The 26,547-nt window shown below is 38.3% G+C and overlaps 1 protein-coding gene across 1 annotated transcript; it reads right to left on the bottom strand.

Annotated features, from left to right (window-relative positions):
* Positions 1–589: 589 nt before the first annotated feature.
* cand1 (cullin-associated and neddylation-dissociated 1) lies at positions 590–24,792 on the bottom strand. The gene is made up of 26 exons (XM_088072644.1): positions 24,475–24,792; positions 19,446–19,521; positions 19,271–19,338; positions 19,026–19,180; positions 18,687–18,810; positions 17,243–17,330; positions 16,987–17,155; positions 16,764–16,869; positions 15,965–16,110; positions 15,727–15,878; positions 14,611–14,751; positions 13,423–13,564; positions 12,408–12,616; positions 12,156–12,324; positions 11,988–12,077; positions 9,065–9,218; positions 8,749–8,986; positions 8,444–8,632; positions 7,359–7,502; positions 6,549–6,684; positions 6,183–6,359; positions 4,926–5,021; positions 3,931–4,100; positions 3,658–3,822; positions 2,667–2,774; positions 590–1,840 (listed from the first exon to the last, which is right to left on the bottom strand). The coding sequence occupies exons 1-26, from the start codon at positions 24,540–24,542 to the stop codon at positions 1,616–1,618; spliced, it is 3,705 nt and encodes a 1,234-aa protein (XP_087928770.1). The 5' UTR covers positions 24,543–24,792; the 3' UTR covers positions 590–1,615.
* Positions 24,793–26,547: the final 1,755 nt, after the last annotated feature.

The raw sequence follows: 26,547 nt of genomic DNA, 5'->3' as shown, positions 1-26,547 counted from the left end.
GCTGCTCACCTGTATTTTTGATTATTTATGTGCCTCAGACTAAGTACATTTACTCAAGTCCTGTACTATGATAGATTATGACGTACTTGTACTTGAGTATTACAAGTACATGCTAATATATACTTTTACTTCATCACATCTCAGAGAGAAATGCACTACATTTACTTTAAAGCTTTAATTACATTTCTAAGATACATTTATATAAAAATACATAAGACCTATTTAATATTAAAGTAAATGTTATTTTTTAAACATAAAATACAAAGTACAAAAAAAGTTAAATTATATAAATTAGTAATTCAAATTAGTTACAACTCAACTAAATACAATAATAAAATGCTAAAGGTTTCTCCCAAACATTAATTTATTCCTGGCAGACTGGTAAAATGAGAACATCTTTGGAGTATTCAATAGGAACGCTACAATATATATACTTTTTAAATTTTTTCACTAATTTCTTTCTAATTTTTGCACCATGTCATGTAAAGTTAACTCATTGCTTTCTTTGTGTTAAAGAAATCCAGCCAGCCTGCTCAGGTTTTAAAGGGTTAAAATGTTTGGAAAAAGGAAATAAGACAGAATCGGAGCATGAAGGCAGGCAGAAATGGACCTTTTTTTTATTTTTCTTGGGCGATAAACAACAGTGGATTGTCCTGACCAGACCGGACTGAACCAGATTAAACCAGACTGGATCCAGTTTGACCAGATCAGACCAGACTACAGCACAGTAAATGGAACCAGTCCAGACCGGACTCAACCGGCTGGGACCAGTTCTGGGGCGGGAGGGGCCGACTGACGGGAGCAACAAACAAAAACGATCAGTATATTGTTACTTTGTGTCACACACTGCGTTACCATGGCAACAGCCATCCGCACGGTCCAATCAAGTCTGGTCAGGCTGGACCTGGTCCAATGAGCTCTCTCCTCTTCCCTTCAGAGGAGTGAAGGGAGCGAGGGCGGGTCTATTGAATCAGGGGAAACAAAGAAGCTGATTGGTCCACAAACAGTTAAACCCTGCCCACCCGCCGTCACCCCCAAGCATCCTATTGGTCGCCTACGTCATTCGCCAAAAAAAAAAAAAACAACAGAGCGAGCCCTTCTCCCATTGGTCACCACACAGCCTCAGGCAACACAGGCCGTTTTCCCATTGGTCAGTTTTAATAAAACGCCAACTGTCAGTCACTCAGCAGCGGCCAATCAGGTTACAGTACCTGTGGAACTTTCTGGAATAAAAAAAGAGAAAAAAAAAGAGAAGAATGATGATGAACAGTGAGGCCAGCCAATCAGACGACCTTGCTAGAAAAACAAACAGAAAGTGGGAGGAGCTTCCAAGCCTCATATGGAATTTTTTTTTGTTCTTTGTTTTTGTCCTTTTTGTCCGTGTGTGTTCGCCGTACGACAGTCTTTCTTTTCCAACAGCTGATTTCAGTGCAATGCATCATGGAACGATCGATTGCTAAGAGAGGGTGTCACTACGAGTGTGAGTGTGTGTGTGTGTGTGTGTGTGCGTGTGCATGTGTGTGTCCTGTTGTCATGGAAACATGCTGCAGGGTTAGCGCTCCAGCAGCTGGGGGTGGTGCCGTGTTGCATCGTGGGGAATTGTCCATCCGTCTCTTTAACTGGTGTCCATGGACTCCATGTTGGCGGAGCTGGAGTCCCTCTGGATGGAGTCGAAGATGGCCGCCAGCTCCTGATTGGACGAGATCTGGGACTGGAACTCCGACATCAGTGGCGACTTCTCCGCCTCGGGGATCGTCAACAGCGCCACGACGGCTCGCATCGCCGACCGCTTCAGCTCATCCTGCTTCTCGAACTCCTGCTTCACCGAGTTCGCCTTCACCTGCCGAGACAGAGGAGACGCTCGGACTCGACAGCTCGAAATGACGACAAACGTTCTTATTTTTTATTTTCATATTTAGTCTCTAAAAATGACTTTAGGATGAAACCAGACAGAAGCTAAATTAAAAGAATATTGGTTTGATTTCTTTTAAACGTGGTTAAAAAAATAAATAAAAAAGCAACGAGCAAACTGGCAAAGAATGTCCAAAAAATATAGTATTAGCTCTGGGGAGATTATTAGAAATTATCAAAAATTTTTTTTTACAATTTTATGTTTTAAATTATGTTACAGAATCTTTTTTTTTTTTTCGCTATTTCTCAGGCATTTTCTTGTCTCTTTTGTGTTTCCCAGGTAATTTTCATGTCACTTTTTACCAATTTTTTACTATTTTTTTTTTACTTTGTCAGTTCTAAGATAATTAATATTTTGTATTAACCCTTTTGAAACCTGAGGAAATTGGCTTAATTTCTTTCAAACATGGGAACAAGGCAACAAGCAACTTCACAAGAACTGGCCCAAAAATTAGCAAGAAAAAAGTAAAAAATTACAAAAAAATGACCTGAAAATCAGCACAAAAATAAAATTAAATAATCTAATTTTTTTCAAATCAAATTTAAATTTAGTTTTCTAAACATTTTCCCTAGTTAAAAAAAAAAAATCAAATAATACTCCACAGCTAAATTCTACGATATTTTTTGTCATCTCATGCAAACTTGAGCACTACTGTTTGTAAAGGTCGGTCCCCACTCCTCATTACAAGGACAAACTGACTTTGACATGCGATATACTGGTGTGTGTGTGTGTGTGTGTGTGTGTGTGTGTGTACCTTGGTGGTGCAGGTGGCTCTCAGCGGTTCCACCAGTCTGTCCAGTCTCTGGAGGACAGCACTGGGACACAGAGACGACAGCCTGGCCAGCATCAGGAACGTCAGCATCTGAAAACAACGAGTCAAATTTAAGAACAATGATCAGCGTCCGAAACGAACACTCGCTGAGCGCTAAACGTAAACGTTTGTGCCAAAGTAAGCACGCAGTAATAGTGGTGGTAGTAACAGAAGAAGGTAATAATAGTAATAGTAGTAGTAGCAGTTCCAGTAGTAGTAGGAGTAGCAGTAACAGTAGTGATAGTAGTAGTAGTAGTTGTTGCAGTGGTGGTAGTAGTCGTATTTTTGGTAGTAATAGTAGCAGTAACAGTAGTAATAGCAGTAGTAGTTGTAGAAGTAGTTAATGTGGTAGTGGCAGTAGCAGTAGTAACAGTAGAAGTAGTAGTATCCGTAGTAGTAGTAACAATAGCAGCAGCAGCAGTCGTAGTACCAGTAGCATTAGTAGTGACAGTAGTAGTAGTAGTAAAAGTGGTAGTAGTAGCAGTAGTAGAAGTAGTAACAGTAGTCGTAGTAGTAGTGGTAGTAGTGGTAGTAACAGCAGGAGTAGTAGCAGCAGCAGTAGCAGTAGCAGCAGTATCACTCACAGTAGTAGTAGCAGTAGTCACAGTAGTAGCAGTAATAGTAGTAGCAGTAGCAGTAGTAGTAGCAGTAACAGAAGTAGCAGTAGTCACAGTAGTAGCAGTAGTAGCAGAAACAGAAGTAGTAGTAGCAGTAGCAGTAGTAGCAGTAACAGAAGTAACAGTAGTAGTAGTAGTAGTCGTAGTAGCAGTAACAGAAGTAGCAGCAGTAGTAGTCGCAGTAGTAGCAGTAGCAGCAGTAGTAGCAGTAACAGTAGTATTAGTAGCAGCAGTAGTAGTAGTAGTAGTAACAGTAGTATTAGTAGTATTAGTAGTATTAGTAGTAGTAGTGTTGCTGTTGAGGCGTGCGGTGAGACCTTGATGTCGTAGTGGTCCTTCAGGCCGTCCTCTACGTGGTTGAGGAAGGTGAAGATGTCGAGTCGGTCCAGGCAGCTGTCCAGCAGAGTGTACATGCACTCGAACGCAGCCTTCCTCAAGTCCAACCCGTCATCAACCGTGTGTTTGAACGGACCCATCTCCACCTGTACACACACACGCACGCACACACACAAACGCACACGGCGGATCAATACCTCAGAGCCAACGTTCGTATGTGCGTATTTACATATTTCGGCGATGCGTATTCGGACCTCGCGGATCAGCTCCTTCCTGACTTTGGTCTCGTTGTACAGCTGTGGTAAAACCGAGTCCAGCAGCTCTCGGATCAGACTGGGTTTGTTGTGGGCGGCAGAGTTAAACGTTACCAAGGCAACACGACGCACGTTCAGGTCCGGGTCCTCCAGCGTCTTCAGGAAATCACCTGAGAAAAATCAACGAATCAGAGATTTCAGCTGCGCACCGAGTTAAAAAATCATAATAAATTTATTGATTAAATTTGAATAAAATTTCACATACATAACATTTTTTAAAAAGCCACCACAAAATTCACTGGATTTGTATATAATTTTAAAGAATATATTAAAACTTTCAAACTTTAAAATACTTTCTAACTGTAGTAAGTCTTTCAAGAAGAATAAAATGGGTTTTTTTGTCTTATTTTTTTATTATTTTTTATTTATTTATCCAAATTGTATATTTCTGAATTATAATTAATATTATCTGTTATTAATAATAATAATTAATATTCACTTATTACATGTCAGTGATTTTTTTTCAATAAAGATAAAAAACACTTAAGTATTTTTCAGATACTTTAAAATCTTTGAGATAAGAAACCCAAACTTCATGTAAGCACATCAAGAGAAAACTTATATATTAGGATTATAAAGTTTTAAATTTTATCTCTTTTTTTAATCCATTATGGTGGGAATGGGGTTCACCAGGTGGCTTAAACTCAAAATTATCTCCCAAAATAGTGCTGAATCTTCATGTTAAAGTGGATCAATATTTCTGATATTTACAGGGAGTTTGTTTCATCTGTTATTGTGGCTGAAAAGTAGTTTTGTTTACAATTCAATTTTGTCTTTTCTTAATTTATTTTCCATTTCCACACCTTTATGGAGAGGAAATTTGAGTACACAACCGACACGATTAGCATAATAATCATAATCATAATCATAATCAATTAGTCAATTGACGTGAAATCAATAGGCAACTGATAAAGATCCATAAAATCTATTTTTACCTATGCAATTCTTCAGCAGTGGGTCGATGGGCTGTGGTTGGTCAGAAATAGTAAACTTAACCGCCGTTACCACGGAGCTCCTGGCGTACGACGAACCTACACACACACACACACACACACAAACACACACACACACACACACACACACACACACACACAGGTCAGTAATCAATATATCAATATTTAAACATCAGGCTCAGCAGCTGTTTCATACTCATTAGATCACATATTCTCATCTGTAAACCAATGACATGCAGGCTGAGGACAAAGAGACAGTCTGATTGGCTGAGAAGAGCAAAGAGGCGGGACTTATCAAAACTTTTAGTGTTCTTATTGGCTGGAGTTTTTAATTTTTGTCTCCGCTGAACATTCACTGTTTCTAGAGGGAAAAAGAAGACTTTATTGATCAATAAGTGCTTTATTGATTGATCAGATGACTATAAACTGGCTTTTGATCAGCTGACAATGTATTGATTATCGCTAAAAACAAAGGACAGCCTCATGATTATTGATTATTTACCCGAACAAATCAATACAATGAAAATTAATTAATGTTTCATAATCAATCAATTTATATGATGCCAATTTAAAACAGTAACAAATACTTATTGATCTGGCAAACTGATAATTCCTGAGAGAGGTTATAAGACTATTGATTACATGACAGCAGGTATCCTCTGAGGCGGGGCAGCAGAGTTTATTGATTATTGATCAGAGTATTGATTACCTGACAGCAGGTATCCTTTGAGGCGGGGCAGCAGAGTTTATTGATTATGATCAGAGTATTGATTACCTGACAGCAGGTATCCTTTGAGGCGGGGCAGCAGAGTTTATTGATTATTGATCAGAGTATTGATTACCTGACAGCAGGTATCCTTTGAGGCGGGGCAGCAGAGATTATTGATTATGATCAGAGTATTGATTACCTGACAGCAGGTATCCTTTGAGGCAGGGCAGCAGCATTTATTGATTATGATCAGAGTATTGATTACCTGACAGCAGGTATCCTTTGAGGCGGGGCAGCAGCATTTATTGATTATGATCAGAGTATTGATTACCTGATAGCAGGTATCCTTTGAGGCGGGGCAGCAGAGTTTATTGATTATGATCAGAGTATTGATTACCTGACAGCAGGTATCCTTTGAGGCGGGGCAGCAGAGTTTATTGATTATTGATCAGAGTATTGATTACCTGACAACAGGTATCCTTTGAGGCGGGGCAGCAGAGATTATTGATTATGATCAGAGTATTGATTACCTGACAGCAGGTATCCTTTGAGGCGGGGCAGCAGCGTTTCGGGGTCAATCAGCGTCAGTTTGCCGAGACACTCGGCCACCACGTTCCTGGTTCCTTCCTCCTGACACTCGCAGTGTTTGAGCAGCAGAGACCAGACGGACTCCACGTACGGCTTCAGACCCGACACTGATGCCGAACCTGCACACACACACACGCACACACGCACACGCACACGCACACACACACACAGACACAGACACACACACACACACACACACACACACACACACACACACACACACACACACACACACACACACACACACACATTGAAACCACAGTAGACACACAGAAGTATTCAGACAGTACTGGAGCTGTTGTTCTTACTGATGATCTCTTTGAGCGAGTGCAGCAGCAGGTACTGTCTCTTGGAGGACGAGATCTCCTGCAGGACAAAGGGCAGATATTCTGGAAGATTCCCCACAGCGATGCTGCCCAGCGCGTAGGAGGCCGCCGACTTCACCTGAGGCAGCGAGAGAGACGGGTTAATATCTACTTCACTACTTTAGAGTTAGGTCAGCAACAATTTCCACAGTTCTTCTTTTGGGGTGCAAAACACCCTGAAGGTGGAGTCAACTCTTCAATTATTCATCCTTAAAGTATATGAACAATTATTTTTCACAATCCTAAAACTACAGTGGCGTCTTCAGATGATGTGTTTGCCTGATAAATACTCCAAATTACAAATATATTCAGTTACTATCAAAAAAAACAAAGAGAGGAAGTAAATCTTCACATCAGAGAAGGGCGTACTCTGGGCACAGGTGGAGCAGTATAACGTCAAGGGAACTGAAAGTAATACTTAATCGTTCATACTGCTGGGTCTAAAAGTTCGCTTACACTTGCAGCAGCTGCTTCTTTGATCCATCGACCTGATCAGATTAGCTCTGAACGGATCAATTATCCAGCCTGCAAATCCCAAACTGCTGCTGAGGAAAAAAGAACTCCTAAAGAGCTCGCCTGCGCTGCATTCAAGGACCCGCAAAAATGTCCGAATTCAGAGAGAGGACACAGAATGAGACAGAAGGACACAAAAACGCACATTTAAAAGAAAAAAAAAAGCTTGATGCTGTCCTCCGTTTCTCCTGTCAGGTGTTAAAAACTTTACAGGTGAAAAGCTGGACGGACGTGTGTTACCTCTTCACTGGAGGAGGAGAAAGCGTCCAGGATGACCGTCTTGAGCTCTGGTTGGCTGCTCAGGTCCACATGGTGTCCCACCTCGCCCAATGAGAGCAGAGCGAGCAGTCTGATGGAGTCCGTGGAGCGGCTGTTCTTCACGTCCTGTCGGTCAGGACAGAAAATACTCTTTATTTAAACCTGCTCAAAGAAGTTGCTTTATTTTTATTTACACATTAATCTGGACAATTAGGTGAAAATCAAGCTGTCGATGAGGGAAAGAAATGACCTTCAGGCAAACCAAACTCAATTTAAAAAAAACAATTTATGCTATTTTCAGTGAGATCTGTGACTTTTCTGAGCAACTGGGACTTAATTTGAGTTTTTATTTCTTAATGCTCCACAACACAAAGTCAAGACCATTGTGACGTATTAAGTCCATGACTTTTTCAAAACTGAAATGATTTTTACACATTTTACAAAAAAATGTTTTTAAATATTTTTTTATTCCATTTTTAAAAACTATTGTGATTTTTATTAATTCCATGACCTTAACAAAAACACTTTTTTAATTTTTTTAAAATGTATTCAATTTTTTAAATTAATTGTGATTTTTATTAATTCCATGACTTTTACAAAAAAATCATGATTTTTACAAAATCTATTACTTTTTCAGAATTTTCATGAATACTAAATGAAAACTAAAACTAGCCTTTTTTATTTACTTCATGATTTTTTAAAAAACTGCTTTTTTTTATTAATTCCATGTCTTGTACAAAACTATCATGATTTTTTAATTTCATATCTTTTTCAAAAATGTTTATGAACTTTACAAACTCCATGACTATGATGATTTTCATGAATACCTTTTTAAAAATCTATCATGATTTTTACTAATTCAATGACTTTTTCAAAATGTTTTCAAACCCATGGGAACCCTGGTTTTATTTGACCAAAAATCCAAAAACAAAAAGCTTTTGACAAAAAATGCATCAAATTCTCACGTTTAAGCACAAAAACATTAGAAAAATGACTACAACTACTTTTTTCAAATATCAATAAAGTTGTCGATCACTTTTCTGTCCATCAACTAAAAAAGTTTTTACCTGGATGAACTGTCCGACCACAGCGGGTCCCTCGTTGGGACAGGCTCGGGTCAGAGCGGCGACGCACTTGGCGATGGAGCAGTAGGCCTGTTTGTGAGGCAGAGCGGCACTCTGGGAGTAAACGGGACCCGTCAGCATCCTCAGCAGGTCCATGTAACCCAGACCAGGAGTCTCTGTCGCCACCAGAGCCTGAACACACACACACACACACACACGGGTGAGAGGAACACACACACACCTGTTATTAACCGTCTGTATGCGGCCAGAAATCAGTTCTCAGGTGACGTCTGTGACGCCGTTCGTACCTGGTAGAAGTCCAGCATGGCGGCGAGCGCTCCGCCCTGCAGCAGCGGGGATCGTACCAGCGCGATGAGCTGCTGCATGATGTTCCCTCCGCTCAGCTGACCCAGCGAGGACGGGTGAGTCACCGCCAGCGTGGACAGGAAGCTCAGCGCCATCTGAGACACGTGCATGTCGCTCTCTGAGATGAGAGGAGGCAGCTCGGCCAGCACGGCGTCCACCATGACGGGAGTCACCGCGGAGCTGAAACAGTCACACGGTGTTACTGACAGGAAGGAGTGGGCGGACCCGACAGCTGTGAGTGACAGGTGTGTGTGTTACCTGTAGTTTCTGAGCAGGATGTCCAGAGCGGCCAGCGTGCAGAGCTTCAGGGCGCGCTGGTTCTTGCGGAGGAAGGAGGCGAGGATGGGAACGGCGTCGGGGAGGACCGGCCTCAGATCGATTTTCAGCGGAGAGCCGGCGATCAGCGTCAGAGCTGCAAAACAAACACAATCGGCGGAAAATAACTCGACTTCAAAGAACAAGAAAACAACTCGTTATGACAGCAAATCTCAGGAGAGAGTCTATTTCCAGCTAACGTTTTTATTTTTATATCTGTGATTCAGAGTTTTCATTTCTGCCGCAGCAATTAAAAATAAAAAGGCCTTTGTCATCAGAGCACACGGAGAGTTTGAACTCCAAAAAGTGTTTTAAAACTCAGGAGGACAGTTCACTTCAAAGCTACAGTCCACACCTGACGTCACGCACTTTTTTACCAAGAAATTTCCATGACTTTTCCATAACTTAGAGGCAAAATTTAAACACTATGCATCCTCTGAAATGATCACCAATACTCCCTTTGGGTTCCTTTTCACTACTATATAATCATTTTTAAATATTAATTATAGGTGGTGGTGCAAAAGGAGGAGACGTCAGATAATTTTACCATCAGATTATACTGTCAGATAATTAATTTTACTCGTGTTTTATATTTTGGCTTTAAGGAGGAAGCAGACAGCTTTTCATGGCTGTGTTTTGTATTTATTTTACTGCCGATTTTTAAAGAAAAAATGCATAATATCTAAATTTTGTTATTTTATTTTTTGTTGTTTTTAAAGAAAACGTTTTGGTGATCTTCTTTTCTTTAAAATATTTTGGTGATTTTTAAAAGGAAAAATGTTGGCGTTTTTTTTTAAAGGTGATTTTTAAAGAAAAAAATTTATATTGTATTTTTTCTTCTTGAAATTTGTTTGCATTTTTTTTTTCAGATCACATTTTTGGCATTTATTATTTATAGGACAGCACAAGCGTGAAAGGTGGCATTTTTGAAAGAAAAAAGAAGTGGCGATTTTTTGGTTTGTTTGTAAAGAAAACGTGCCTTCATCCACAGATTTGGAAGGCAAGTTTTCTTTAAAAATCACCAAAAAATATATATATATATACAACATTTATCACGGTCATAAACTGTAAAAGAAACAGAAATTATAACTGGATTTTCAATATTCCAACTGCTTTATTATACAGGTTTTATTGCATGACTTTTCCAAAACTTTGTGGATATATTTAATTTTCAAAAAACTTTTCCAGGCCTGAAAATTTCTACCTGCAAATTCCAAGACTTTCCCAGGGTTTTCGTGACTGTACAAACCCTGTGATGCGTCTTAACTCCAAGTTAAAATCCTCACTACGATGTATATTTACATCGAAACCAAGTCAAAAATCACTAAACACGCTGCCTCTGTTTATATTCCTTCATATATATTTCAAATTATTTATTGACTCGTGGTGAGATTTGCTCATCAGGTGCACAGAAGTGCTGTTCAGATATATTCAGGCGAATTTCAGAAGCAGCGCTGCTTTGTGCAAAGTCAGTTTAAAGACAGGAATTCGCCCGGGGTTGTGCTTGAGTTGTGTGAAAAATGAATGTGTACCCCGGGGCTTCATGTATCTGCTTCATAAAATGCAGAGATGAAAGGAAACAAGAAAGAGACTGGAGGGAGAAAACTGGAGCTTCTGGAGCTGAACACAAAACACACAGTTGGTACAACGGCTGTTTGTACAAAACGCTACCGAGACTTCGGCGCTTTTGGTAAATAACCACGGCGTCACACCACAGCGAGGGCGTTTCCAAAGTTAAACAGTTTTGCCTGATTTTGTAGATTTTTTCTTTCTTGAACTTTCTTGATATTTGTGCTTCTACAGTTAGTAAGTTGGCTTTTTCTGTAATTAAAATGTTCCTTTTTTGTTTGTTTTAATTGTGTTTATTATTGTCATTTCCTCCTTTTTTGTGCTACAGCTGACAAACAAAGTTAACACTGTTTAAAGTCTGGTTATGAATCCACAGATCCAAGATCTGTGGCATGTTTTAGTTAATAAAAATACACAAATCCTCATAATTACATTGTATCTATTTTTAAAATACAGTGTCTGTTAACAGGAGAACTGGATCTGCTTAGTCCAGCACCCTGTGGTTCCATCAAATATAAACAAGTTTTTATTGTTATTAACTGTAGAGAGAGTTATGAAATACAACTTTAAATGGCTGTATTTTTCATTTAGTGAGAAAACGTGCTTTTTTTCCCTTAATGATTTTTAAAGCATTTTTTCCCTTTAAAACTTTTTGGTGATTTTTAAAGGGAAAAAAAAGCAGTTTTTTGTTTATTTAAAAATGTTTGGTTTTTTTTTCTTTCAAAATTTTTGGCATTTTTTTAAGAAATAAATTTGGCAATTTATTTTTGGCATTTTTCTTAAAGTAATTTAAAATAATAATCATAGGAACTTTTGTTCTTCAAAATGTGGCGTTGATATTTAATTTCTGTAAAAATCACCAAAAATTACACCATAAATCACAGCCAGAAACTGTAAAAGTTTCATGACTTTTCCAGAAATTTCGGGGAATACTGACTTTTCTAAAACTTTTCCAACCCTGGAAATTACTATTTGCAAATTCCATGACTTATTCAGATTTTTCGGGACGGTACAAAGCCCGTGTACGTCATGATTAATTTGGAAATTGATTTTCAGTTGCACTTTGTTAAACTTCTCTTCAACTTCTGCTCTTTAGCTGAGCAAAACACTTTTTTTTAATATTTATATTACATATTAATATTAATATTTATACGCTTTTTTCCCCCAAATTTTTGGAGTTACTGCTCAAGTTTTTCATGTTAAAATGAAAAAAGCTCCTAAAAACAGTGAACAGAAACAGCCGATGTCCTCTGAGCTTTGACGGCTTCCTTTCATGACCCTGGAGGGCGGGGCTTACCTTTCACCGTCGTCAGTCGGGTGATCTCGTTCTTCAGGCGCTCCAAGAAGATCAGCAGCGTTCCAGGAAGTTCGGCTGGCAGTCGGTCACCTGCACGAACACGAGAACGTGAGACGACAAACAGGAAGCTGCGTCATCACGTCGCTGTGACAGACGGACGGTGGTTACCTAGGTTACAGATGATCTGTCCCATGCAGGAGATGGCTCGCTCTTTGACCTCCTGGTCGATGTCGGCGGCTTTCAGGCGTTTGATTGTGCAGGTGAACAGGTCGTTGATGTAAGGGGAGGGGTCAAAACTCTCAGCGCTCTCTGATTGGTTGTCCAGAGGTCGGATCACCTGGCGGAGAGAAAACGGGAGCAATCAGCGGTGAACTTTACGTCAGAGGCGTCAGTGACGGACGATGCAGGTTAGACTCAAACCTTGACGAGCTGCTGAGTGACGAGCAGAGCCTCAGAGGTGATCTTGTAAAAGGGGTCTCCCACGCACGCCACCACGGGCGGGACAAGTGCGGGGACGTGAGCGTGGAAGGCGTGAGCGGGGTGTGTGACCATGATGACGTGGAGGCAGGCCAAGGCGTCGATTTTTAGGTTGGAGCTGCTCGACTTATCGTTCAGAGAGAAGATGATACCTGAAAAACAAAGTTGCTGCTGTTAATAACGGTTCGTTACCTGCCGGCCGCCGATGTGTCAAACTGACAAATTATGTCTGGTGTGGCGCAGTGCATTCTGGTTATTTTCTATTTCTTATGCATTTTTCTGCTAAATCTTAAAGGCAAATTAAATTTAATCCTTTTTAAGACTTTTTTAATGCCACTCTGGATGAAATTTAAGACAAATTTTACAAAATCCTCCTTGAAAAACAGAAAAAAAAATTTTTTAAAAAATGCTTTTTTTAATGGAGTTAAGAACAATTTTGCCGAATTGTTTATTGTGACCTAAAACATTGTTGGTCCAGTAAAAAAGTTAGAATTTCCTCGCATTCATTGGTGATTTTTTAACAGATTTTGTGTCTTACTCTGTACATGGGATTATTCCTTTAGTTCCCATCACAAAGAGTTTAAGCAATATTCAGTAAATTATAACATAAAAGAAAAACAGACGTTACCAATTATTTTGAGATTTTACAACACAATGTCAGAAAAAAAGCAGTTCACAGGACCTACTTCCAAAAATTGATTTACGACATCTTAATATCAATTAAAGCCTTGTTTTTAAATCAATAAATTCAAGGCATTTTAAGACTTTTTAAGGATCCACGGGCAGCCAAAAAAAAAAAAAAAAAAGGAAGAAAGAAAGAAAAAAAGAGCAAATTTCAATCAGGTCACACTGAAACTGTATATTTTTGTTTTTCGAAGGATTTCCGTCTCCAGGAGGAATCGATGGGCTTGGAAAGGAAGTGACTGTAGTAGTATTGGTAATGCTGCTGTGGTATTACCGGGTATTAGTACTGGGATGTGGGAGGTCAGGGCTCCGGGGAGGACGTTCACCAGCTCAGTCAACATGTTGAAACAACACTGACGAGTTTTGACACTTTTCTCCTTCAGCTGCTTGTGAAGAGCTTTCACTATCATGGGGACCTGCAGCGGACCAGAGACATTAAGACAAATGCAGTGAGAAAGCGAGAAAAGACCAAAGCCGCGCGTTTCTGTGGCTGACGGCGCAGGATGTCGAGGGTTTCCTGTCACCGTGACAACAGGTTGCAACCAAATTAAAGCTGCAACAGCGACACTTGCTGCACAGAAACAAGACTGCAACCCAATTATTATATTTTTGTATTTTCTAATGAAATTATTACACAAGGTCATCTACTCCTACTCATAAAATGATAATTTACTGTTAAAAAAAGGTCTCCAATGATCATTTTCATGACCAATTACTGTTTGGCGCATTTTAGATGCTTTTCATTCTTCATTTTTGATCATTTTGACTGTGTATTTTTGTTTTTGTTTCCAGCTCAGCTCCTACATTAAGCCTAAAATACACCGTGGAAACTAAATTGTAACATTCAGACTGTTAAGGTCAGAAAATGCTCCACTGAAACCCATTCAAACTGACATTTTTGACCCCACAGCCATCAAAGCATAAAAACATGACTTGTGTTATTTCTGGGTGTCATTCTTGGAGTTTGTCATTTTTACTTTTTTCCGCCTGATTATGTCATTTTCATATTTGGCAGATGGAGAAAATACAGCTAATTCCACGGTGACTGGTCACAATCAGTGTAGCTGCTAATTAAAGCCGTGTTTTTATCCCAGACTGTGATCATCAAAAATAAATAAATAAATAAATATATTGATATATAATTGAAAATAATTCATTTTTATATTATTTTTCATCTAAAAACATAGTGGTATCATGACAAAAACTTTAAACATTAAAATTCTGAAAATATTTGATATTTATGATTCAGACTGTTTGCTATAAAATAAACTCAATGGAAATATAAAAGTATATTAAAGTACAATATTTTTTAAAGCTTGTTTTGAAAAATGCATTTTATACGCAGAGCGATACGAGTGCGTGTAATACCACAGCGGGCCCGTAAGGTTTAATCTGCCAGTAATTTTTCATGATAAATTGTGTGATTTACAAAGAAAATTTCCCTAAATCCTATCCTCATTACCTGGCTCTGCAGCATGGTGAGCGGTGTGTCTCCCTGCTCCATGGCGTCTGGATCAGCCAACCAGCTCTGAGCCGGTCTGGTCTGTTTGAGCAGCGACAGGTAGGCGTGGAAAACGTCCGCCTTCACGTTCTCCTCCCTCTCCTGCAGACACACAGGTCGAGATGTGGGAGTATTGATTACACATATTCGACTGAGAGCAGAGCTGTATAAGCACATGGGCACAGTGGGGAAAAAAAGTATATTTATTTTCATTTATTGTGCACAAACATCGGCGCACGTGTTAAAAAAAGTGACGCAAGCATCATACGGTGACCTTCACAGCTTGATGGTTTGGTAAAAATACGCAAACTATTCCAGCTCGATCAATAATTCAAGACTTTTCTGATGATCAGTTTGAGATTAGCCTCCTCAGTAAGATTGGGATTGACCCAATCCACAATCAATCAATCAATCAAATTTTATTCATACAGCACATTTTAAACAAATCGAAAGCAACAACAACAAGAACAACATATGAATAAAAAAACGTTAGCAGAATTAACAAAAGGTTTTATCCCAATTAAACAAAGTCACATTAGTCCAATCAATGAGTTAAAAATTAATTTTAGCCAGGAGGAAGAAAGCAGTGTGACTTAAGTAAAAGATTAGTTTTATTGACAACCTGATCCATTTCTATAAACATTTTTGGTATTTTTTTCCTCTTTAAAAAAATAAAAGAAAAGATTTTTTTTTATTTTTAAAGACTTTTTTAAAACTTTAATTTATTTTATTTTATTTGCTGCCTCATAATATTCTCTTGCAAAAGTTAGGAGCATTTGGAGCAGTAAGCAGAGTGCAAATTTTGTGGCAATTTCTTTTTACATTTTTGACATTTTCTAAAGAAAAACAGTTTTTGCCTTTTTTTTCCTCTTGAACATTTTTGGTGATTTTTAAAGAACGTAATCAAAAATTCACAGCAGACTAATATTCTCTCAAGAACGGAAATGTTTGGACAAGCAACTTTTTTTAAACTGCTGCTCAAAACTAGTTAATCAGTGACAAGGAGCTGAAAACGAAGCGTCAGAGCGAGGAGGCGACGGAGGAGGTGACGGAGCAGTAAGCAGAGTTTGATGTTACCTTGAAGCGACAGACGAGTGCAGGAGAGACGGAGCGATAAAACTCTGGCAGCATCTCGTGACGAGTTGAAACGACGGCGTCCAGACACTTGGCTGCCGCCCGTCGAACCTTCCAGCTCATGTCGTCGTCATCGCTGTACTCATCATCGCTGCCTGGACACACAAAGAGAGCGACGCACAGGCTGTCGTCATCGTTTTTAAGACATTTTAGTTACATTCGGTGACTTATAATCTATCACCTTGGTAGTCTTCGTCGTTCTGCTCGGCGTCCATGGCGTTGTCGTCCTCGTCTTCATCGTCAAAGTTGTAGTTGGGGTCGTAGGTCAGGTAGCGCAGGCAGATGGAGATGACTGTGGGGACGTGGGGGTAAACTTCTTTAGGACACCTGACACAGAAAAAAAATCATTAAAACAAGAACAACGATAAACAAAGTTCATGGACATTTTAACAGCAAGTTTTTGTGACTCCAGAGATACATTTTCTAGACAATATTCCCTCAAAAACCATTGAAATTCCTTTTTGGTTCTTATTCATAGCAGATGTAAAGGAAACATGTGGGTGATATTAGAAATTTGGTGATTTATTTTTTTCTTTAAAAAAAATTGTGAGTATTTCGATTTTTTGGGAGAGTATTAAAACAGGGGAATTCTGTTTTTCTTTTTTTAAAAATGGCAATATATATATTTTTTAAAAAAATTTTTGGTGATTTTTTTATTTTTTATTTTCATTTTCATTTTTTGGCAATTTTCTAAAAACAAATTTTCTTTCCTAAAAACTTTTGGTAATTTTTGTGAAGGTGATTTTTAAAGAAAAAAAATGCCTCCAAACCTGCGGGCCCACAACATTTACTAGTCTGTAAAAACAGAAATTATTGTTGAATTTTTCAGATTTCCAATGGCGTTTGAACACCTCAGGTCTGTGAAATAATTTTTCATGACTTTTCCAAAACGTTCAGAGTATTTTTACCTCTTCTAAAACTTTTCCATGCCTGGAATTTGATATTTGAAAACTCTGTGGCTGTATTACTGTGTGTATTACCTCCTGACAAACGACTCGAAGGCCTGGATGCAGTACTCTCTGAGCTCGTCGTCGTCGACGTTACAAAACTTCACTACGAGAGGAATGATCTTCTCCAGATACTCGCCTAAAAAACAGATCAGAGGACAGTTAGAGGAAAAAAAAGTAATGGTTTATTCTGCTTTTTCTTGCTTTTTTTCTCTGATTTGTTTTGGCGTTTAACGTCACGTCTCGTCTGTCTCACCGATCCTGTGTCCCGCCTGTCTGCTGATGGCGGCCGTGCACTGGATGTAGGTTCTGGTGGTCGACATGTTGTCGTTCCTCCCCAGCTCGGTCAGAAGGTGCTCAATCAGATCGATGAAGACCAGATTCCCGCAGGACATCACCAGGTGGCCCAGAGCCATGATGGTCCTCTGAAACAGTCACGTAACCACACACATGAATCTTCACGCTGTCTATACCGAGGTGACGAAGGGCAGCGCGATGAAGGTGAGACGTACCTTTCTGACGGCCAGCCTGGGGGAGGTGAGCTGAGGGAGCAGACAGCTGAGGATGGAGGGATGGAAGTTCACCAGCAGACCTCCCTGTCTGCAGAGAGACACACAGAGAGACCGTTAACGGTCGTCCGCTTTATTACAGAAAGAAATACAAAAACATGGGACGAGGGCGAAAAGCAGCTTAACAAGAAACGGCCCAAAAAATTGCAAAAATTAGAAAACAAAAAGTGACGGGAAAATTACTTAAAAATAAGCTCAAAAGGAAGAAAAAAATGTAAGTAGTTTTTCTTTTCTCTGTAATATAACTTTAAATAATATTATTAAGAGCATTATAAATCTAGTTTCTAGACATTTTCCCCATTTTTTAGATTATATCTCATAATAACCTTTTTCTAATTTTTTTTATCTTTTCCTTGTCATCATTTACTATTTTTTTTTACATTTTACAGGAAAATTTATGTTTTTTCTCTTGGTTTTGAAAGAAATCAAACAAATTTTCACTGGTCTCTGAGGCTCAAATGTTAATGGAAGGTGTCTGAATGCAGCATAAACAAACTGATGTCGATCCAGGGGGTTAATATTAGGGATGTAAGCGTTAAAGTGTGATTATAATGCGTATAAAATGCATAAATATACTCATTAAAGTTGGCACAAAGTGGACACAAGAAGAAAAAAAAAGCCCCTTTTTCAGTTTTTTGCTGTCATTTAATTCTTAATGAAGAAAATCTGGTAAGAACTACTTTTCTTGTCAATATGGACTTCAAAAATGTTTTGAAATGCAAAATCATGGAATTAAAACATGAATAATAATTACTGACATTCTTTGATTAATCAGGATTTTAAAAATTAATTGTTGGCAGCCCGAGTAAATGTAAACATTTGTCGTTGTATACTTCTTGTACCTGCTCATTCATTTAAGTCTGTGGCTGTCAGTATCGAGCAAAACTGATTTGGCACAACAGAAAAACATCGGCCTCTGCCATCAGTAAATGTCATTTTATTTGCAGATAGATCGACGGCAGTCAACAAGGTGAATATCAGCTGATAACGATGTTTAGCGGATAAATCGATGCACCGCGAAGCAGTTAAAAAATGAAAAAAAATATGTGAGATTCAAATCAGAGAGATGAAAAATGAACCGCAGTACTCTTTTTGAACTGCAGAGGGCGTAATCTACTGTAAACAATTGAAATAATAATAATTGACAAAAATTAATACAATATTTTTCAGTCATAACTTTTCTGTAATCTCATTTTGTATTTTAGAAAAAAATCGTGAGAAAATTGTACCATGATCCTAGTATCGTGAATCGGATCGATTTTTTCAACATTTAAAAACACTAACAGTAGTTTCTCGTGATATTTGGTGAAAGTGCTGTTTACTGTGATATTTTTTGGCTTGACATAACGCATACTTAATAAACACCAAACACTGTTGTGTAGTGTACCTGCAGAGCATGTCAGCCATGATGTCGAGCGCCTCCAGCTGGACAGACACGTCTTCCTGTTTGGCGATGGCGCTCGTCAATCGACCGGTTATCTTCTTACAAACACTGGCAGCCAGAGCAGAGCCTGAAAGATGCAGTACAAGTATGTGTGATACTAGCATTTGTCTATATACCTCTGATCAGCAGCTAACTGCAAACTTCAGTGGTGACATCAGTATATAAGTAATGATACTTTTAGTACGAGTAAAATTTATTATACTGTATTATTTGATTTGATTTAGGTGGTAATATTCTAACAGTATCAGTAGTATTTGTGATATTTTGCAGTAGTATTTGTACCACTGGAGGCAGGCGGTAACTCTCCGATGACAGTTTTGAGTCCGATGGAGGAAATGTCTCGGAGCTGTTCTTTGTCCGACAGCATGTTGGTGCACAAAGTGTCCACGATCGTCTCCACCTGGTACTCCTTCACCTTACTGACCAGGGGCCCCAGGCTGAGGAAAACAAACGCACCCACAGTTAAAAATACTCACAATAAAGTTGAAACAGAAATTACAAAAAACAAAACTGCTTTTTGTTTTTACCATTTGACGGCCAGATTCTGAACCTCTCCGTTCTTGTCTTCCAACAGTTTGAGAATCATCCTCACCACCTGTCGATCAATACATCATCATTAATCAATAAATCAGTGTGCGGGTCTTGACTGCTTTTAAGAAAGACCACACAGTTATAAACTGGTTTCAGCCGGAGCAAACGGACCTTCCTCTCGCTGTCATCGTCCAGTTTGATTGAATCTTTTTGTAGCTCCGTCATCAGGTCGTTCGTGGCCATAAACCTGGAGGGAAAGAGAGAAATTCATTACGAGTTAATAAAATTAAATCAGGAAATCAAAACTCAAACCTGCTGTGGAGTCAGTTTACCTGCTTAAAACCTGCTTACAAACTTTTCATCCTTCATTTTTTGATAATTTCGGCCATGTTCAAGCATATCACAAGATTGTGTATTTTTGTTTAAGCTCAGCTCCAACAATGAGTCCAAAACACACTGTGGAAACCAAAATGCTACATTCATACCGTTAAGTGCAAAACACGCACCACTGAAACCCACTGAAACTGCCCGCAGCCATCAAAGCACAAAAACATGCTTAAATAGGAGGGAAATCCAGGCACTCCAAAAATGTTTAAAAAAAACATGAAAAACAGGAATTACACTTAAAAGCCTTTATTGTAGAAGCTAAATAATTAAAAAATGCATCATGTTTCAAACACCAAAGTTCTTCAAAAACCCTGAAGCCCTGACGAATATTTGGCTACGTGCTATTTCCACTAGGTGCACTGTCACCTAGCGGCGGAGACAGCGACGGAGAATTAAAGTGGAGCGGACATTCGGAGACAGCGGCGGGGACATCGGAGGAGAATGAGAGCCGAGTGGATCAGTCAGCATCAGTAACTCATCCCCGACTTTGTCTTTCAGTCCGCAGCGGCGTCAGGCCTCACGGTGCAGGCTGTTCAGCAGGTCAATGATGTGAAACAACAGGGGCGCTGAGTTTATGATTATTTCACTCTTTATTTGTTATTCTCAAGGCAGAACATGAAGAAAGGGCGCTAACGGGTGCAGCAAATTATTATTATTGGGTTTGGATTTTTTTTTTTTGAGTGCGACCAGCGGCGCCCCTCCAGCGTGTGGCGCTCCAGGCGACCTCCTACATCTCCTCTGCCAAGGGCCGCCCTGGACAGTATATTTCCTCCGTGTTCACTGATGATCTAAATAAGTTGCTTAATATTTCTCCCGTTGCGTTTTTTTAAAACAACACCGCTGCATGGCTCCAAAAAGCCGCTAAATAACGATAAAGAAGGCACGTTAGTAGTCCTCTCGTCCCGTCACACAGGGACCTTAGATCGTCTCGTTTGTTTGTTTTTGGACGTGGAAATGTTGTTTTACTGCATAACATCCGTAACAGTGTCCCTGACACGACAGTGAAAACACTGATTGATGGAAAATCTCGTCAATGGCGGGGAAAGAGTTAAAACAAAGAAAAAGACACAATGGGTTAAACCCTGCTGCTGACTGATGACATGTTTTTGACTGATCTAGCAGCAGCAGTTTGACACGCAGCGTAATGCAGTGTGTGCAGTACTGGCAGAGCGAAACCATGGCAACACGGGCGAAATCAAAGCAAATTATGCTTATTATTATCGGTTATATTTATCGGCCAAAAACTGTAATATCGGAATTACCGGTATGATGTCACAAGTCCAATTATCGGGCTGATAATTATCAGTCCTGATAGTTATCGTGCATCCCTAATTAAGTTCTTTATAAAAACCCCGATCAAATATTTTGCTGCAGATCTGAGTCCTTCAATAAAGAGACATATCTCCTGAGACATCGTCCAATCCAGTATTTGTATTTTCCTCAGCAGCCTGCACACATTCAAAATAGAAAAGTAATTTCAGTGTGTTTGACATCTGAAATGCTGCGTGGATTCAGAAGCAGGGACTCATCACCTAAAAGCAAAGTGTAATTATCTCTCCTGCAGAGTATCTGCAGTATTAAAGCGCTCAGATCAGGACTGAAACGACTCTTTTCTTCTACAGGGTCAGCGACGGGAGCGCACCAACGACAAGTCTCACAATTTCACAGATATCTTGTACTGAGAGTGCTGCTGTCAGAAGTGATGAAACTGATTAGCTGTGCTGCCAACGCCGGTTGTGATCGTCCTCGAGAAGCTTTACAGACGAGGCTGTTTCTCTCAGAGTTTTATCTGTCAAACATGAAGGTTTTTACGGACTAAATGTTCTGATCCTTTAACGTTTTAATACTCATTTCTTAAAATCACACAAGCTGAGACACACGTGAAACACATCAAAGCCAAGAAAACATAGTAGGAACAATTAAAACCATATTTATGAGGGTTTTTTTTGTATTTAAAGCCCACTTGCAACATTTTGTTTTAATAATGTTCGAGGGTCACTGAAAAATTCATCCCCTAAAGTTCACACTGTAATCTGTCATGACACACTTTGGGGACTTCCACTGATTTTTTGTCTGAATTATTCTGTTTTTATCTCTGTGACAACAGTTATTATTAAAGGAAAGAAGAAAACAGCAGATTACTAACTTTTGAACTTCAGTGTTTTTAAAATCCCATAATCTGCCCATTGACGGCCGAGTCTATAAAACTAAAAAATAGTGAAAAAAACAGTATTTCTCACGATCACAATTTCCTGCAAACCAATACAAAATTCTTGTTTTGTTCAGTTAACATGTGAACTCTGAAATATTCACAGCAAATACAGTGAGAGGCCACAAATCCTGATTTCTGAGGACCCAGGTGCTGTATGCAGATCTTGCATTGGGGAAAAAGAAAACACTGACCCGAGATCAGCACAGCTGTGAAAATGCTAATGTAGTTTTTTAGCAATGTCACTGCGCTCCCAGATCGCAGATAATATATTGTCATGTTGACAAAGGCTGAAGGTAACATTTACTCTCATTATTGATCAATCTGCAGAGAAGTTTCTTGATTAGCCAACCTGTAATTTAGGCTATAAAATGTCAGAAAATAGTGAACACTGACAGCCGTCTTATGTGTTCATGCCCTAAAATTGTAAGTCTCTGTCTGTCCGAAGTGAGATTCAGAAAATATTTGGAAGTGATATACCATCAAATGCACATACTTTAACTTTGAATGGAGGTTCAGGTAGAATTGCTTTATATGCTGCACACCTGACAATTTTGCAAAAATGGTTAGACGAAGAGCCCCTGATATCACGATGTAGCACATTTAAAGCTTATGTCCATTTTGCCACATGTGCTGAGAGGTACTCTCAAGGTTTCTGTTAGGGACTGGTCCCCTGTGGCAAAATACCTCAAGAACAATGGTTAAGAGCTTTAAGTATGGCGGTTTCAAATATAACTGAATAAGTATGTTAAAGACCAACATTTGTAATTTTACTGGCTGAGATTAACGCTACTGCCAGTATCATTTTTCATATTTTGTTCTGTTTGTTGTATTTGCTTGTGTCTGTTTTATTATGAAGAGTTCACTGTCTTATTTATTGAAAAAAGAAACAGAGAGGAGAAAGTATTTTATACTGCTCCTCACCCTAACATTTCTCATTTTTGTCCAACCAGCCATTTAAACGCTGAAGATGTTCACTTTAACTCAGTAAATCCTCACAGATGAGATGAAGGAAAAGGAGGATGTTTGCTTGAAGAATCACACAAATATTGCATATTACTCTTGCGTTGAAAAACTAATCAATAAATCAATCTACAGCTCTGATCAGTACTGACAGAAATGGATATAGGAGAAATATATGACTTGAGTTGAAATAACAGAATTAGCATCATAACTTTGCTCGACAGACATCGGTTTTCACGCGCTACGTTCAGATGCTATTTACAAACTGTTTAACCCTTTGAAACCTGATCAAATTTAGTTGGTTTCTTTCCAAAACATTATGTGTGTGCAGCAGATGTAGAAGACTTTTTTTTTTAAAGCAAAGGAAAAATGTCCAGCAAACTATATTCATAATTATATGTTTAAAATTATTTTACATAATTATTTTTAAAAAATTTTAAAGGTCATTTCTCTCTTTTTTTTTTTTTTTTTACAGATTTTCAAGTATTTTTGTTGTATTTTTCACAGATTTCATGGTCTCAAAGGGTTACATAAATAATTTCATTGTATTTCCATTACATATAACAGTGAACCGATGATCGATTAATCAGTCACTAAGAATTTAAATGTGAAAATCAATCGATCAATCAATAGGCTATGAAATTCTGTCACAATAACACACACACAAAAAAAACCAGAAACGCATTTGGTGATGTTTGAAATGAGCAAAGTCTTATTATTTTTTTTGTTTTTATGGTTAATAGATTAATTGATTGTAATTTTACGGATTAATCAATAAAATTAAATACTTAAATCTGCAACACTAATGTCCATCTTTGCTGAGCAACAGTTTTGTGTTAAAGAAAATAAAACCCTGTCCCATAAAGACGCCTCTCCCAAATATAAGCCTGTTGAGTTCAGTAATTTAGGCAAATCATAGCTATTAATTGAAGTATTAAGGAATATCAATTCACATTGTACCTTATAAATAAACGATACAAATGACTAAAACCACCAATTAAAAGGTACTTGTACTTCACTTGAGCATCTTATTTCATGTTACTTCATCCCTGTGCTCTGCTGCAGCTCTCTGACAGCGTGTTTACATGTTATTATTACCTGAGCTACCAGTGCTACCACACCCCCAACAGCATCATGCTAAATTAACCGACACGACACACACTTACTGCCTGCTTCTCAAACTAACTGGGACCAGTTAGCTCCCGTGCTAACTTCACATTTAAATCCACAGCACCGACACACACCGTTACCGATTCATACCCAAAATGATAGCTGACATCACGCTAGCTTGCGGCATGACAGAAGTTAGTGGGCTAGCCGGCTAAGCTAACGGCTAACTGGCGCTGTTTACCTGCAAGTCAGCTGTCAGTTTTAGCACGACGTGCAGCACGTTAGCGTGCTAACCAAATAATAACGCAGCAATCTCGAGGGTTGTCAAATCAAACGCTAACTGTTAGCTAACTAGCTGGCTAGCGATGTGACGATGATCAGACAGGTGGCAGGCTAGCAGTTAGCATAGCAGCCTGTGGGCCTAAACACAGCCGCCGTTAGCTCTGCTGCTAACACGCAGGAAAAATAAACAATTTGAGCTCACTGTGTGAGTCGTGCGTTTATTTTAGTTTCCAGTGAGTGTTATTTTACCTGAAATCCTTGTCGCTGGAGGTCATTTTCTCCAGCAGGTTGGAGATGTGGTACGAAGCGCTCGCCATGTCGGTGTTAGCTGTTAGCCTCCTGCTAGCGCTCACTGTGTGACTGTCTGTGTGTCTGTCTGTCTGTGTCTCCGGCTGTCTGTCTCTCGGTGCTGGAGGTCTGGTTTCTGGAGGTAAAGTGTGTGTTTGTGGTTCTTCTGCTGCTGCTGCTGCTGCCGCCTTTCTCTCTTTCTACAGCGACTGTCGCATCCCGGGGCGCGGAGTTTGGTTTGTTTGAATGGGGCTCCCGTTCTCTCTGCAGAGGGGCGGGGTTAGCAGGATGGACGCGGGGTCGAAGGTCACAGCTTCAGCAGTTTTTTTTTCACACGCTTTTTTCAGACAGGCCAGCTACCCATCATCTTTTTTTAAATGAAAGATTTTATTATCATTATTATTATTATTTATTTATTTATTTATAATTGAGTAAATTCCTATTGGGGAACGAGTTTGGGGAAAATAAATTTTAAAAACTCAGATATTGGTTTTGTTTTCAAATTAATCCTTTGTATAAGATATTATACATATTTTGGGAGTTTCTGCTAAAAACATATATGAACAACAACAATACTACTAAGTAAGTAAGTAGTCGTAATGTTCTCATTAATATTGATAATAATATTAGTATTATTACTATTAGTATTATTACATGTTTTTGTAAGGACACAAAAATTCTAAATACAAATAATTGCAAATAATTTGCAACAACACTTTTTTTTTTTAATTTTCCTAAATCGTGTTTTTCTCTCTTTATGACAAACAAACTGGATCCTTACAGGAGTTCACCCTATATTTATTAATTTTTTTCTCATCATGACTGCTGATTATTATTATTATTATTATTATTATTATTATTATTATTATTGTTGTTGTTGTTGTTTTTATTATTATTATTAGCAGTATTAGTAGTAGTAGTAGTAGTATTGTTTTTGTTCTTATATGTTTTTAGCAGAAACCCCCAAAATATGTATCTATATGTATATGTAAAATAATATCTTATAGAAAGGATTAATTTGAAAACAAAACCAATATCTCAATTTATTTTCCCCAAACTGGTTCTGGAATTTACTCAATTCTAAATAAATAAATAAATGAATAAATAAATAAATAAAAATGATAATAATAATAATAATAAATGTATTTAACAGGAACAACTTTCTCAGTTTCTCTGTGTTTTGCTGTTGTTTTCTGTGATATAAAAGGAATATCTTTGTGTTTTGGATGAACCAAAAAATTAATTTGCATATTTTAATTAGCACTTTATGAAATCATCATCATTTCAAAAAATATTTTCTGATATTTTCTATAGATGGAACAATTCATTGTTCAATAAAGAAAATAAGCAACAGAGTGGAGTGCTTTGTTATATAATTTTCTGACCACACAGGAAACGGTACGGCAGTCCGAACATGTGCTCAGAGTATCTGGGTGTTCATTTCGGTCTTCGGTGGCTTTATATATGAAAAGGCAGATTGTGCAGAGGCAGAACGTCGAGAACAGATTCTGCTCTCTCCGTCTGTCGTTGACCTTGAGGATCATTTGCTCAGAGCAAAGATAAACAGATCTTTTCATCCATAAAGCTGCAGAATTGTGAAATATTTCAGTGTGAAACAATATTATGTGCTGTGGCCAAAAGATTTTCCTTCACTGGAGCCATCGCTCCACCCGTCTACATCATTTTACTCAGTGATCCTAGATAGTCCTTTATTTTAATTTAATCCTTTATTTATAAAAAAAAATGCAAAATTTTAAGGGAAAAAAAGAAAAGCCAGAAAGGGTTTAATAAAAAAAAAGTTTTTCAAAATATGTATTTATTTTTATTTATTTTATGCTGTTATCCTTTCATTTACCTGTTATTTACAGTCTGAGTATTTTTAATTATTTATTTTTTATTTTATTATCATCATTTATTTATTTTTTTATTTAAATGCGTACAAGTTTATTCAAAAATATTTCTTCAGTGGCGACATGTTTTTAACCTGAATATTATTAACTGTCCTTATTTTCCTTATTTTTACTTTATGCTGTT

This window comes from Plectropomus leopardus, chromosome 22, assembly GCF_026936395.1.
Source record: "Plectropomus leopardus strain MGB_pleo_1.0 chromosome 22, ASM2693639v1, whole genome shotgun sequence".
Lineage (NCBI taxonomy): Eukaryota > Metazoa > Chordata > Actinopteri > Perciformes > Serranidae > Plectropomus > Plectropomus leopardus.
Note: the sequence above shows the minus strand (reverse complement) of the source record. Positions and strands in the feature narration are given on the sequence as shown.